The 14,447-nt window shown below is 57.9% G+C and overlaps 1 protein-coding gene and 1 long non-coding RNA gene across 3 annotated transcripts; one reads left to right on the forward strand and one right to left on the reverse strand.

Moving 5' to 3' along the window:
- Positions 1-1,404: 1,404 nt before the first annotated feature.
- RNF126 (ring finger protein 126) lies at positions 1,405-9,062 on the reverse strand. 2 transcript variants are annotated; one of them, XM_030509079.1, is made up of 9 exons: positions 8,914-9,062; positions 6,562-6,620; positions 5,088-5,151; positions 4,374-4,615; positions 3,684-3,752; positions 3,530-3,599; positions 3,303-3,396; positions 2,789-2,904; positions 1,405-2,583 (listed from the first exon to the last, which is right to left on the reverse strand). In XM_030509079.1, the coding sequence occupies exons 1-9, from the start codon at positions 8,986-8,988 to the stop codon at positions 2,434-2,436; spliced, it is 939 nt and encodes a 312-aa protein (XP_030364939.1). In that variant the 5' UTR covers positions 8,989-9,062; the 3' UTR covers positions 1,405-2,433. The 2 variants fall into 2 exon arrangements, with proteins under 2 accessions (XP_030364939.1, XP_030364940.1); XM_030509080.1 differs by lacking the exons at positions 6,562-6,620; positions 8,914-9,062 and adding an exon at positions 5,375-5,459.
- Positions 7,356-9,495, forward strand: LOC115618005. Its single transcript, XR_003994708.1, has 2 exons — positions 7,356-8,402; positions 9,277-9,495. It is a non-coding gene; the product is annotated as an uncharacterized LOC115618005 (long non-coding RNA).
- The last annotated feature ends 4,952 nt before the right edge of the window (positions 9,496-14,447 follow it).

Below are 14,447 nucleotides of genomic sequence, written 5' to 3' on the forward strand. Positions count from 1 at the left end.
GTCCTGCTGCAGCGTTGCGATGGGCTCTCACCTCATGAGCCAGCCCAGACCCTCACACAGCCCTGCCTGGGGGGAGCAGGGATGCTGCTCCCCACCATGTGCAGACCCTGAGCTGGGATGTCATGAGCAAAGGGACCAGACCTGCCCTGGGGACCATCCCCAGCGGGACACCCATGGATGCAAATGGTGCCCAATGCGGGTGCTGGAGCGAGCGCCAAGGTGCAATGGGGCTGCCCCATCCTGCCCCAGCTCCATCCATTGTCCCCAGCAGTGATGGAGCTGGGAAGGCGGATGGTGGCGAGGACCAGCCCCTCGCCTGGAGGGGAGCACGGGCACAAACAGCACCAGGGCATGTCCTGCGCCACCCTGCGCAGCCAGGCACCGCAGCCTGGTCACTTTGTCACGTCAGACACGATGGCCCCAGCAAAAACCACCAAACTCGTTCCATTTCCTACCCAACCAGCTCCAGACGAGTCTGAGAGGGAACAGCCACCGCGTTAACCATGTGGTGACGGCGGCGCGGGCCGGTAGCCTCTGCCAGGCAGCAGCCACGCACCCACCATGGGCTTCACTTCACCCTGAGCACTGCTCACACATGGGAAATCACCCCCGGAGCTCCAGGAACCACACACACCATCAGCAGCTGGATTGTGGTGGGAGAAGGAAGGGGTTTGAAGGGCTCTTCGGCTGCCTTTTGGTGACTGAAGAGCAAAGCCTTGCCTCCACGCTGGCTGCACACACACGGGCTCAACCAGGGACCTTCTTGCTGCCACCCACTTCCCAAGCCCGGGAGCTTGGTGGCAGAAGCTTCTGGCTCAACCTCTGGTGGAGGACGAGCCATTTACCCTGATCTACCAGTCCTGAGATAAAGCCTGGTCCCGCAGGCATCTGCCCCGTGAGATGAAAGGCGCCGCTGGGCTGCCCTGGCAAAGCCAAGGAGGAAAAACATTCCAGGGGCGTTGCTCAGCGCTGGCCGCACCGGGCTGGATTGGCAAAGGCTGCTGCCACCCGCGCTGGGGCCGTGGCCTCCAACAAACCTTCTCTCCTCGTCGTCCAAAACAGCCCCAAAACCACCAAAAAAGGTCCCTGCCTTCCCTCTTCTTATGGGGGGCACATCCTGGGGTAAGGCCATGCTGCAGGAGACACCAAAGCCCCGTGGCTGCAGCTGCACACCCCGGAGCACACAGCGCTGTCACAAACACCCCGTGCCCCCAACCCCAAGTTCTCCCAAGGCTGGTGAGACCACACTGGAGATCCAGCGTGTCCAGAGCAAACCCAGCAGCTCCCAGTGAGGTTCTGCTCCCCTCAGGAACACAGGTAGGTCACTGCCTGCTCTGGTCACATTCTTTTCATTCTCTAAGCTCCAGCTCCTGTCACAGAAACCGAGTCACAAACACACCTGGGTATTTGTCTCTCCTTTTTTAATCAGCTGTATTTTTAAGTAGCTCGGAAATACATTTTTCTCCATCCGAACCGTTGTTTTTCCTGTCTATCACCCGATCACGATAGTTGGGCTGGTCCTTGCTCTGCTGCACGCCCCGTCCTGATGGCAGCACAGCGGGAAAGGCTGCTCAGGCAGGACTGCAACAGGGAGAAGGTGTAAAAAATACAACAGACCAGGCAAGGCTGCTCTCCGTTGTGATCCCAACGATCCGCAGGCTGGTAACACACCTACAGGCACTGGCCATGGGGAGCCTGGCGCCTGGGGTGGCATGGGACACTTGGCACCACGGCGCTGGGCACTTACCCTGTCCTGTTCCTCAAATCATGCAGACCACCTCGCTGAGCTGAAATGTCTCTTTATTTGACAGCAGTAATAATTTAGAATTATAAAAACCCCTTTTCAGTGTTGAGTATCAGAAGGGCGAGGTTATAAAGAAAAAAATAAGTGGGATTGGAGCTGGGGCCGGGCGGGATAACGGGGACTAAGTCACGAGTTCATTCGTTCAGTGACAACTATCGGCCGTCCCCAGCTGGGGATCCTGGGGGGAGGCAGCATCGTTATGCTTTCATTTTAAAGACTTCAAAGCAGAAGAGAGAGGATCCAAGGGGAGGAGGAGCAAAAGAAAGGAAGGGAAAAGAAGGAATCTCAAATTCAAAACCATATGAACAACCTTTCCATTGGGAATCACAACTGCGAGCTCAGCGCCTCGGGGGTCCCGGCCAGGGAGCGCGGCAGCTCGGCACTGCTCAAAGTCCACGCACCAAAGGGATGGTTTATTAACTGACAGAGCTCTTTCCCCCCATCACAGGACTTGAGGCTTCTCGTCTCTGAAGGAGCCAGAGTCTCCGTGTCTTCGGAACTGAAAAGGGAACCTGGGGCATTGCCTCCCCCCGTCCACCCGCCCCTCGCTCTGCTCTGGAAGCCCCGGTCGATGGCTGGGGAGGGGGGAAGGACAAAGGGCCCCGGGGACAGGGGGTTTGGAGGAAGGTTCATGAGTTGTTTGATGAGTTTTCGTTACTTGGTGAGCTGGAGGAAGAGGAGGAGGAAGAGGAGGAGAAGTTCATCCCTGTGAGTCCTGGGGGGTTTGTGGCAGTGTTTTGTCCGCTTAGGCTTTTCCGGCACACAGGACATGTGTCGTGCTGAGGAGAGGAGACAAAACCAGAACAAGAAATGTGGGAATTGAGGTGAAAAACATGCCAGGGGAGCAGCACTGGAGGAAAAGGCCATGGGGACACTCCTTCTTGGGTCAAATGATCCAACCTCATCATGAAAACAGCCACAGAGGGGAACGGTGCCACCAGGATAAAGCCCCAAGCGCCCGTCACCCACCCGGGCAGCACTGACCTGCTCCAGCCACGGGACTATGCAGCTGTTGTGGAATAGGTGATTGCATGGTAACTGTCGGACGCTTTCCCCGACTGTGTAGTCTTCTTTACACACAGGACACTCTAACCCAGAATCTGCACCACAAGGGGAAAGCAAAACACAGCTCAGTGAAGGAGAGAAGGAAGCTGAGCCAGGACCCTGTCACCTCTTCTCCCTTTCAGCCCCGCAGAGAGGAAAGGTTGTTGCTTTGCAGTTCCTAACCCCAGCTCCACCTCCTGCTGCCCCGGGTTCACTTCATTGCTCCTTTCCCTTCTGCTCTCTCCATACTGTGCTTTGCAGAACAGTCTCCCCAGGGCAAACCCATCCAGTCCACACTCCTCTTGGTTTTGTGTGAGTACAACAGAGCAACGCTTCAACGTTCTCCCTCTTTGAAATGTTTTAGGCCTTGAAGGTACTAGCAGACAAGATTAAAACCCCAAGAAAACATTCACAGTGGTCTTGGTGACTGATGCCCTGGAGGAGACACACGTACCTACGTGTTCCTGTGCGATCTGTATGGTGGGGAGGGCCTGGATCTTCTCTTTGTCCGCTGGTGGCGGTCCAGTGTTTTCAAACTGATTTAGTAACTGGAAAAGAAGAGGCCAGCAAAGGCAGATGTGAGCTCAGCAGTACACAGGATCTCTTCACTTACTGAACCCTGCACCACAGAGGTGCTGACCATCCTGCAGCCCCACACGAGGGGACAGGAGGCTCCCTTACCTGTGTAATAATGGCATCCAAGCCGTTGGCACCCCACGCGTAGTCCATCGGGTTTGAATGCAAGACGCCCCTTGAAGAACAAGGACAACAATTACATTTGGCTGGAAGCACGGACAAGAACACTGTCAAAAGAGCAGGATATCTTCCAACTCACCAAGGACCTAGTCCTAGGTTTGGTATTGTTGTAGGTGCAATAATTCCATTGACCAGCTGCTGGATAATTCTGAAAGACAAGAAAACCAGGATTACTGGAGCGAGCCCAGCAGAGGCCATGGAGCAGCTGCGAGGGCTGGAGCAGCTCTGCTCTGGAGCCAGGCTTAGAGAGCTGGGCTGGGGCAGCCTGGAGAAGAGAAGGCTCCTGAAGGGGAGACCTTAGAGCAGCTCCAGTGCCTAAAGGGGCTACAAGAAACCTGGAGAGGGGCTTTGGACGAGGGCCTGTAGGGACAGGACAAGGGGAATGGCTTTAACCTGCCAGAGGGGACATTGAGATGAGCTCTGAGGCAGAAGCTCTTCCCTGTGAGGGTGCTGAGGCGCTGGCACAGACTTTTCCCAGAGAAGCTGTGGCTGCCCCATCCCTGGCAGTGTTCAAGGCCAGGTTGGACACAGGGGCTTGGAGCAACCTGCTCTAGTGGAAGGTGTCCCTGCCCGTGGCAGGGGGTTGAGACTGGGTGAGCTTTAAGGTCCTTTCCAACTCAAACCAGTCTGGGATTCCATGACTGCTCATCAGGAGGAAAAGGCGCAATAAATATCCTGTAGTGGGGAAGCGCCTCCTCCTCAACCTGAGGAGCAGCTTCAGGTTGATTTCCAGCTGTAGAAGAGCTGAGACCCCGGGAGCTGCTCTCACCCTTCGAGCGTGGGGACCCCCTCGTGCCTGCCAGCAGCACGGCGGGTGGCGAGCCGGGCGCGCGGCTGCCTGGCGCCGTAGCGGTGCCGCGACTGGTGCTCCCGCTCCCGCCGGTTCTCCGAGTCCCTGTTGTCCTCCGACTGCACGTTGGACCCGAACGGGAACTCAAAGCTGTCATCAAAGATCCCGAAGGCAAATTGGCCATAGCCCTGGGGCAAGGTGAATAAGTGCTGATCCACGTTCTGCGAGGGAAGAGAGTTCAGGGAACGGGTTGTAGCGAGGAGAGAAGCAGCTCTTGTGCTTCCCCAACCTCCCAGTAAAGACCAGTCTCTTCAGGCCCCCAGCACCTCACAAGCAGGTCAGCAGTGGCTTAGTGAGGAACACAGACTGAAAACATGCATGAAGGTAAGAAATCAGCACAGCTTCTCTTTAGCTCCTGCACATAGCTGCTGCCTTTGGTGCTGAGGCTACAGCACAGCAACGCCCCCAGTCAGCTCCCAGCCCAACCCCCTCACAACACCAGTAAGCTACAAGGGATGGTCCTATTAAAAACACATGGTAAAAATACAACAGGCAGAGATGTCAGGAGCTGCATGTGGATGGTGTTAACACCTCCTTTCCCACATTCTGTCATAATCCAGGGAACGTTTCATGGAAAAATACCTCAATTCAGTGGCAAAGCAGGAAGCGTTGGAAGAGGTGGAGAGGACTCACCTCAAAAGGGTGCCTGCTCTGATCACTGGCTGATGTAGAGGAGCTGGTCTCATTGTCAGCGTTCCTGTGAAGGATGAAGAGCACTTGTGAGCCTCAGGAGGGTGTTAGGAGAAGCTTTTCCCCAGCAGAAGGGAGGGAGGGATGGAGTGTGACAGCAGAAGCAGACACCACAGCACACAGATGGCTTGGTTTTGTGCAGGGCCAGAGCTCAAAGGGAGCTCAGAGCTCCACTCACCTTCCCCTCCACCCCAGGACAGGGTCAGCACCACACAGGAACCAGTCCTCACCTGATGGTTTTCCAATTGTCCATATCCATTTTCGTTTTTCCCTCCCTGCAACCTTTGTTTCCCCACATCTCCCCCCATCTCTCCCTACCCTTTCAGCTTCCGAGTGCAGGAAGCTACAGAGAAGTGAGTGAACCACGCTGCCAGGAGAGGATCCCCTGCACAATCCCCCTCCAGGAGATGAGCTAATCCTCTGGAGCACCAGGAAGAGAAGATTTAAAGAACAAACCCTGCCCCAAACACGCCTGAGTCTAATCTCAAGTCAAAGGAACTTCTCTATTCCAGAGGCATGTGACCAAAAGGGGACAGATTACGAGAAGACGTCTCGATGCTGTTCTGCTTTTAGAGAGCTGCAGGAACATTCACTGCTCAGTATCCGAGGGCCACACTTTGACATTCACGGTACCAAACACCCTTTGGTTCACAAACAACTCTCCCAAGGTCACAGCAAACCACTGCTACAGCTGGGATTAGCCAGGATTGATTTCCAGCCTGGAAGGTTGGCGTGCTCAGACCCAACGTCACCTGGTCAGCACAGAAACCTCAGTCTAAAGCTCAGCTCTCGCAGCGGGCACCAACACGTGCCTGGCACAGCCCCGCTGCCCTCGCACGGCCCGTCCCAAAGCCACAGCCAAAGGCTGGCAAACACCTCAGACATCGTCCTGCTCTTGCCTGTTGTGGCAGTGCCAGAGCAGTGCCACTGCTGAGTCAGCAGGGAAGCACATGAATGCAGATCTCAGCTGCTCCAGTCCAAAGTCTCAGGCAAAATGTTGCGCTGTTTGTACTCTATTAAACGAGAGGCTGAAGCTTACGTGCACCCTCTGCCCCACAGACTCCTCTCTCAGAGGGTTATCTCTACCCTGATGACTCAAACCAGCTCAGAGCTCCCCCGTGCCACGGGGAAAGCCTCTCCACCACCCTTCTGTGTTTGTTTTACATCAAGCCATTCCTTCCCCACCCTGTTCCAGCAGCATACAACGCTCAGCATTCCCATGGCTGCTTTACCTGCAAATGCAAACTACAGATTAAGCACTACGTACCCAGAGTGAGGACAGATAAGCCACATACTGGGCAGGAAGACTAAAGATGGTGTATTTAGTACCCAACATTGCCCTTTGACTAGAAAAAGGCAAAGAGCAAAGCAGAGTGAGGCCGCTTTAGCAACAGCTTTTGGGGCAGCACGTTATTACCTCGGCTCTTCAGGAAGTTCTTCAATAAACCCAGATTCACACCGGGGGCAAATATAGTCCTAGGGGAGAAGAAAGAAGAGTGAGGAAAGAAAGTGGCACATAAAGGCTGTGAAGAGTGGTCCCAAACCCCCTACTATTTGTCTGCACCAGGCTGGGGAGGCAAACTTCAGCCCGAGCCTGTTTGGAATCCGGCTTGAGGCAAGATTTGGGTAACACTAATTCATCCCCACTATAGACAAAGCGTTCAAGAACATGTGATGCAGTTCTGGGGGAAGTGAAAGCCAAACCAGCAGCACCCAAAGACCAGTTTGTAACCAACCGTGTGTTTTGGGGGCCAAGCCTCACCCCCTCCAGGGGCTGAACCATCGCGATGAAAGACCCGAGGAGGGAACTGCAGTGTTTCACGAGCGGGGAATCAAGTGTTGCTGTTGCTTAGGAAGGGCTGAGGGCTGGAAAGCTGCTCCTAAGGCAGCCAGGGGTTCACACCACACTCAGGGAGACACAAGAGGGCCATTGAAATCCCAACACTGGGATTTGACCCTCCCACACTCAAAGCTGGTCACAGAAAGCTGCTGCCCCCCTCAGAGGCTGAAAACATCGGATTGAAGCAGCAGGATTCCTCAGGAGTTTGCCACACTTTGCCTCCCAATTCCTGGTGTCACACTTCACAACCACACTGTCCCAGCGAGCAGCAGCACCACCGAGGCAGAAGAGGAAGGAACAGAGACCGAGGAGGAAGAGCCACCGTAGGCAAATACAAGCACTGAAACCCTGAGCTGGGCTCGAACGAAATGCTACTGAGAAGAAAGCTACTTCCCTTTCCTGCTGCTGCATTGGGATTGGCACAGGCCCTGCAACGAAGCCGAGGGATTCCCCAAAAGAGGGGAGGATGCCAGCACGTGGGTTTGCTCTGATAAAACATCTGCGATGGCTCCTTCCAGCCACCCCGGAATAACCTGATAAGGTCCCGGCACACGGATCCTGCCCAGCAAGATAAGGAACCAGCAAACACAAGACCTAGACAGAGACTGCGAGAAGTTGCTGCTCCCTCTTCTGCTCAGGAGGAGCTGCGGTGGTGGAACAACCGGCTCCACGCAACTCACACCGTGTTTGATCTCCAGAACCACCCAAATTCTCCTCAGAGCCTGTCAGCAGCACACGGGAGCTCCGGTGTGGAGCACAGGGAATCAGCTCCCCTCTGTCTGCAAAATACCCCCCCACCTTGGTTTACTTTCCACCACGGGGGTAAATGATGAGAGCAGCTCACAGCTCGCTCCTCTCACCCCTCCTGGCTTGAGGCTGGTGTGTGTGTGTGTGTGTGTGTGTGTGTGCTGACAGACTCCCAACACCGGGATCAGCAAATTCCTCTGCAGCTGGAACAGCACAAATGTCAAAGTTTGCTGGTTTGGGGCTGCCTGAATCGCTCCTCTCGCAGCATGTGCCACAGTAGCTCCATCTGCAAAGAGCGCAGGAAACCAACCGACCTTGGACCCCCAAAAGAAGTTAATTAAGCAGCAATTAACGAGACCTGAGTCAACAAAAGCCGCCGTTGGCTCCCTGCTACGGTTCAGTGTGCTCAGGGCCAGCTGTGCCCTGGCAGCGCAGCCATCACAGGGTGTTAAACAACAAATAACTCCTAGTTCCAGGTCACAACCTCCAGCTCCTGCGCTGTTTTTTCCAGCCCCTCGGTGTATTTAGCAAGAGCTTTGTCCTCACACCTAAAACCCGAGCTCTGCCCTCGCCGAACCAGTAACGCCGATGGAGAAAGGGGAAGGACAAACAGCGCAACCCAAACCCCAACCGGTGGCGGAGCCCGACCAGCCACAGCTGCAGTCCCCGGGGTGACTTCCACCATCCAGCTCCCCAAAACCAACACCCTGGGCGAAGCTTCAGGACCAGCGCCCGGGCGATGCTCCCGATGGAGCTGAACCCACCACAACACTCCCAACCCCCCCAAACCCCCACAGCGGGAACCCCCGGCCCCGAGCCCGCCCGCACCGCGTTCGCGAACGGATTAAACCCTCGCTTAAACCCTCCTCCAACAGACACCCCAAAACCCCCGCGGACGAACGGGGCGGGAGGGGGGTGTGTGTGTGTCCGCCCGACCCCCCCACAGCGGTCAAGCCCGCCCCCCCCCCAGGCTGCTCCCCATGGTCCGGGGGTGCCCCCCCCCCCAAATCACCCCCATTTCCTCGCCGCACCCCCCCCACCACCACAACGCCCGCCCTGAAGGCCCGGCCCCCCCCCCCGCCACCACCTCAGGCCTCACACCCCCACATGCCCGGCCCGCCGCAGCTCCCCCCCCCCCACACCTCGTCCCGGGCCGCCCCCGGGTCCCCCCCCCGCTCTCACGGGCAGGCGCGGCGCGATCTCGGCCGAGCAGCAGTGGCAGAAGAACCGGCCCGGCTGCGGTGACGCCTCCGCCATCTTCCCTCCCCCCCCCCCCCGGCCCGCCGGCTCACCCCGCCTCGCCCAGCGACGCGCGGCGGCGGCCGAGCGGGGACAAGAAGGAGCGAGGAGAGAGAAACGCGCAAAGCAAAGGCGGGGGGGGAAGCGATGGTGATAGGCGGGGATTGGTGGAGGGGCGGGGCTTAAGCTTTATAAGGGAGGGTGAGGGCGCGGTTGTGAGGCTGGAGCGCTGCGGGAAGGACGCGGGTTCGAGGCTGGGGTCGGCTTCGATCCCAGGTTCGGTCCCGGTGCCTTTTATTCCCTCAGGAGAGCTGCCCGGGTCTTCCAGGCACCTCACGGCCCCGTTACAGCCGGCCCGTAGTGATGGCGACAGCACTGAGGGAAGAGGAGAATGAGATGTTCCCGCTGAGCAAGAGCGGGGTGGACCCGCCGGGGCTGTTTGTGCCCATTCCTGTGCTTTTGGGGTTGGGTTTTTTTCACTCTTAATAATGAATTCCCTCAGTGAAGGGGGTTTTCAAACTTCAACTCAAAAGGGGAATGATGTTTTTAACAAAATAGTGGGAAGGGGCTTGAAAACACCAGCTCTAAACTTGAATGGGTTTTACTTTGAGATGGGGAGAGATCGAGGCGCCCCCAAAACTGAAGAAAAAGTGGGGTTTCCACTGCAAATCCCAAGCCCTGGAAGAATGTGGGTGTTCCACCTCGGCAAAAGCCTCTCCCGTGTGTGTTCCCCCCTAGAGCTCCCTGGCGGGTGCTGGGAACATTTGGGGTAGCAGATGAAGCCTTTGGGTTTAGGGGGTTCCCTCCCTGGGCAAGCTTTTGGGGTGACCTGGGAAGGAGCCGGGACTTGGCTTTGCCGGCTTGGAAGTGTGTGGAAAATCCAGCTCAAGCCCAAGGGCACGGCTTTGGGGGGAGCAAGGGGGCTGCATGGTCCTCACCGGGGTCCCTGGCGAGGTGATGGGGGTTTGGGGCGAGGGTGATGAGGCTGCAGGGCAGCGGGATTGGGGGCTTTCTGCATGGGCAGGCTGTGGGGTGTTGGGGTTTGGGGGGGCTCGGGGTGCACCAGCCCCGCTTCCAGCAGGTGGCATCTTCATCCCAGGTTTTGCTGCTCCCGCCTTTGAGCAGGGATTCGGGAGGCAGCTCTGGAGCCCGGGAGCGCAAAGCCCTCCGAGGGTCTCCCCTCCCCACGCCTGCTGCTGGGCAGGGGACGAGGGGGGGAGCCGCTGTGGGAAGTGCCCATGGAACGGCTCCGTAACCAGCCCGGGACTTCTGGAAGGGCTTGGTCATTGTGTGGAAATTGCAACTGCGGGACAAATCCGCAGTCGTTTAGCGGCTGATGGATGAGCCCAGCTGGTGATGAGACACGTTAGGAATTATTTACAGCCCATGAGGAAAGTGCTGCGAGTCCTGGAACTCCTTCCTTCGGGAGGTGGCTCCGGCCGGAGCCGGGCGGAGCGCGGCTGCCCGCGGCCCCGGATGGGGCATTGCACACCCCGCAGGGAAGTTCCCTTCCACGCCGAGGACGTGGATGCGTTTCTCCTTGCCCTGTTTCATGGTTGGAGGACAAGTTGCCACTTGATCAAATGGATGCCGGGTGCCTGTGGGATGGGGAGGGAAGGATCCGGCTCCACTGACTTTGTCCCTCTGGAATTCCCTGACGCAGGAACTGTGGAAGCTGAACGTGGCAACACTCGTCGGGATGCAAATGGCAACGGATGTCAATGCAAGTGGAGATAAAGGCCTGCAGCCTGCCACCTCCAGCACCGCTTTGTCCCTGATGCTGAGCGTGGAGACAGGACCCCACGGGAGAGCCCATTGTCAGGGCTGGATATTCCCGCTGCCCCCACGCAGCCCCATGCCCAGCCTTTGGCCCCGCTGCAATCCCATCTCTGCCATCGCTCTTGGGGGGCTGCACACCCCGGGAGCCAGGTCTTTGGTCCCCTCCCGCTGCCCCCGAGGGTGCTGGGGCTGGTTGGGAGCACATTTGAGTCACGCTGGGAGGGCAGCGGCCAGGGAGGCTTTCCCACGGTGCTGCAGAGAGAAGTGAACTGCACCCTCATCCGAGAGCACTGACGAAGGGGTGACACCTCCTGGACTGGTATCGATTCATCCTTGGGCAGAGCCTGCTCCAGGAGAACCAAAGGGAAAGAGAGAGGGTTTTGGCCAAGGGGAGTGAAAAACACCCTGGGTCTGTTGTTTCCCTATGGGATGGGGTGGGAGAAATGTCTCGAATCAAGATCCCACTGGGCTACACTGTGGAGGGGGACACATGCCCCTCTGTGATCCCTGACCAGGGCTCACAGACACCCATGGGTGCTCTGCTCTCTGCCACAGAACCTGTGGGTGTTTGGGTGTAGGGCTGAGGTCCCCCTGCCATAGGGATTGGCAGGGAAGCCCAAACACCCTCAGTGCTGCTCCGGGCCAGGCCGGTGTCAGGAGGAGGGGAGCACCGGGTGCCCTGCGCCGTGGTGCCCGCCAGCCCCGGGGCACGGCGCGCTCCCGGCAGCCCATGTGGCTGCGGTGGAGGTTTGTCAAGGCCCGTTCCCGTAGCGCCCGGTGCTGCCCCTCGCATCGCTGTGGGTGTTGGCGACGAGCTCACGGCCCGAGACGTTACTTAATGCAGTGCCCCCGTGCCAGGCGCTGGCGAGGGGCAGCCGCGGGCTGCGGCACGGGTCTGTGTTGGTGCATGCACGTGCCCCAAGTGCCAGACCAGCCCCATGGCACCGCACCAGGGTCCAGCTCCCAGCACAGAGCAGGGGAGCCCATCACCAGCCCCATGGCAGTGTGTCCTGCAGGGAGCACCGAGCGCTCTGGGTCAATCCTGATGGATTGACACTGGGATACAGCCCGGAGTCGCGGCATCGCACCAGCATGTGGCCGATGGTGTTCCCTGCTGTGGTGCTGTGCTGAAGGGTCTCTGGCTCGTTGTGTTTCCTCTCACTGAGCATGGAGGGATGGATGGTGACACGACAGGACGTGCTCATGGGGCTGGGGGAGCCAGTGACTTTGGGCACAGATTCCATCTCTGCTGCCAACTTGCCGGTGACTCGGGCAAGTCATTTCCTACAAGGTCTTGCCCTCTGGGCCCTCCGCTCTTAAATAAAGCGGTCACTGTAGCTCCAGCCCACTCGCTGCCTGGTTTTCCAGGCCCGGCTGTGCCAGGCGGGATCCGTCCCAAGCTCTGCCTTGAGGCTTGAGAGCACAAGAACCTCCTGGAGCTCGAGCAGCTTTCCAGCACGGTTCCTGCCAAGTGAGAATAACTGGTGCAGCTGGTCTCCCCGCTCCCCTCCACCCCACATTAGATATAATTGCCTATTTTAATTAATAAATTGGAGGCCACTCAAAGGAAAGCGGCGAGATTTGTTACAAACACTGCAGGGATTGTCTGCCAGCCCCGAGCCAGTCATGTCACGGCGCATTTGAATCGGTCTCCCTTTGAATTCACTCAACAGACAGATCACATCAAGAGATTTACATCCCCCACCTCGTCTTCCCCAGCCTTGCCCCTCCGGCTGTGGGTCCGGATCCTGGATCCCGCCCCAGCACTCATCCGGCACCTCCTGATAACCTGCGAGCAGCCCCGGCACCGACGGGCTGTGAGGCCGAAGGGAGGGATGCTGGTGGTGTGAGGGCCCCTGCCAGCTCCCTGCATGCCTCTGACTCCCTGGATCTGGGATGTCACCAGCAGGAAGGAGCTGGAAGCCACGGAGGCAGGGAAGCAGCGTGGAGGTGTAATGCCCATATCATATAGCGCCTGTATCTTATAGAGCCCGTATCTCTTAGAGCCCACCCCGGGGGGAAGTTCAGGGTCTCGGAGGAGCTGCTTTCAGGCTCCACCAAAAATTTCCCTTTTTTCTTTTTTGTTTTCTTTCTTTCTGGATTCTTTGCTTTTCTTATGCTTGATTTAAACCATTGTTTTTCAAGGGAAATTTTAATGCGAAAAACATGTTCTGTGTTTTCTACTAGCTGCAAGCCTGGACTATGGAAGCAATCAAGCTCCTCGGCTGATGAGGGCTGTGGGGTGCATGGGGGGGGTCCATGGGGGGATATGCCCTGTGGTGGTTTTTCCCATTGCTGGCCAAACCTTGGGCTGCTGAGAGCTGGGGACCAGGCTCCTGCCCCAGGCTGGTGGGGCCGGGATGCCCCAGCCAGTGGCTGCTGTTAACTCAGCTCGTAGTGAAAGGTGGAAGCAATGCCCTTAGGGTGGCCCGTCTGTCCCATCCGGATAACCAGCACCCAGCCCACGATCCATGGAGCATCCGCTGCCTTTCCTGGTGCCGCTCCTCCAGCAGCAGCTCCCCGCAGCCTCCCCGAGGGGCCGGAGGCTTCAATGACCCGGGAGGTTCCACCAACTTCGTGGACGTGGTTCAGCCCCACGCGGGTTCATTGCACTTCCCTCGAGGCTCCGTTTGGTCCTTGCTCTGCAGCGCAGGAAACGTTTCCACTGGGAAACCGCACGGCCGCTGACTCATGCCTTGTTTACACGCCGTGCCCGTGAAAGTTACTCACGGAACCGTGTCACGACAGCACCGAGACCCGGCGGGACGGGCACGGGAAGCACGGCTGAGCCGGGAGGGTGGCCAGGCATGACATGATTCCTGCTGCAGCTTCCCTACGGGTGATGCTGGGAGCATCGTCATCTTGTACCTCCACAGGGTGAAGGACCCAGTTTACTCACAGTGTTGTCCTCGTGGCTTCCTGGAGGATGGAGGTGCTCTGCTGCTGTTCCCCCTGCATGTATGTACACGGGTGGTTTTGACATGCGTGTACCTGGGTGGTTTTGACATGCGTGTACACGTGTGGTTTTCCTGCATCATCGTCCTTGTGAAGGTGTTCCCTGCTTGAACAGGAGGTGGAAGCTCCTGGTGCAGTGGCAGCAGCACAGCGGGGCTGGACCCTGGCTGGTGACCACGGCTTGTGCTGGTGGTTGGGGTCTCCCCCCGCGAGGCTCCACCAGCCACGTGGGCAACAAGCTGGTTCTATGAGGAGCTCGGGAAGGCGGCTGGAAATCTGCGTGTGCGCAGCCAGGAGAGATGGAAACCGGCTGCTGGCCATGGACAAGAGACATCTGTGCTTCCACTGCGGGGGAAATGTGCTGTGTGACCGCTGGTTCCTTCTCCTGGGCCAGGCAGCAGAGTCTGTGGAATGGGATAGGACAGGGTGGGATGGGACAGGATGGGATGGGATGTCCCTGCTGCCTCCTGGCTCCGGCTGCTGCTTTGCTGCATCCCAGCCTTCCCAGTCTCCACTGGGCTGGTACAACCTGGAGAAGAGAAGGCTCCTGAAGGGGAGACCTTAGAGCAGCTCCAGTGCCTAAAGGGGCTACAAGAAACCTGGAGAGGGGCTTTGGACAAGGGCTTGTAGGGACAGGACAAGGGGAATGGCTTTAACCTGCCAGAGGGGAGATTGAGATGAGTTCTTAGGCAGAAGCTCTTCCCTGTGAGGGTGCTGAGGCGCTGGCACAGGGTGCCCAGAGA

This window comes from Strigops habroptila, chromosome 20 (genome assembly GCF_004027225.2).
Source record: "Strigops habroptila isolate Jane chromosome 20, bStrHab1.2.pri, whole genome shotgun sequence".
Lineage (NCBI taxonomy): Eukaryota > Metazoa > Chordata > Aves > Psittaciformes > Psittacidae > Strigops > Strigops habroptila.

Bases quoted from the DNA above. Each gene is read 5' to 3' on its own strand.
- RNF126 (XM_030509079.1), bottom strand. From the start codon at position 8,988: ATGGCGGAGGCGTCACCGCAGCCGGGCCGGTTCTTCTGCCACTGCTGC. The intron at 6,621-8,913 runs GTGAGAGCGGGG...CTTCTCCCCTAG, and splicing joins AGATCGCGCCGCGCCTGCCC to GACTATATTTGCCCCCGGTG. The intron at 3,397-3,529 runs GTAAGGGAGCCT...CTTCTTTTCCAG, and splicing joins TGGATGCCATTATTACACAG to TTACTAAATCAGTTTGAAAA.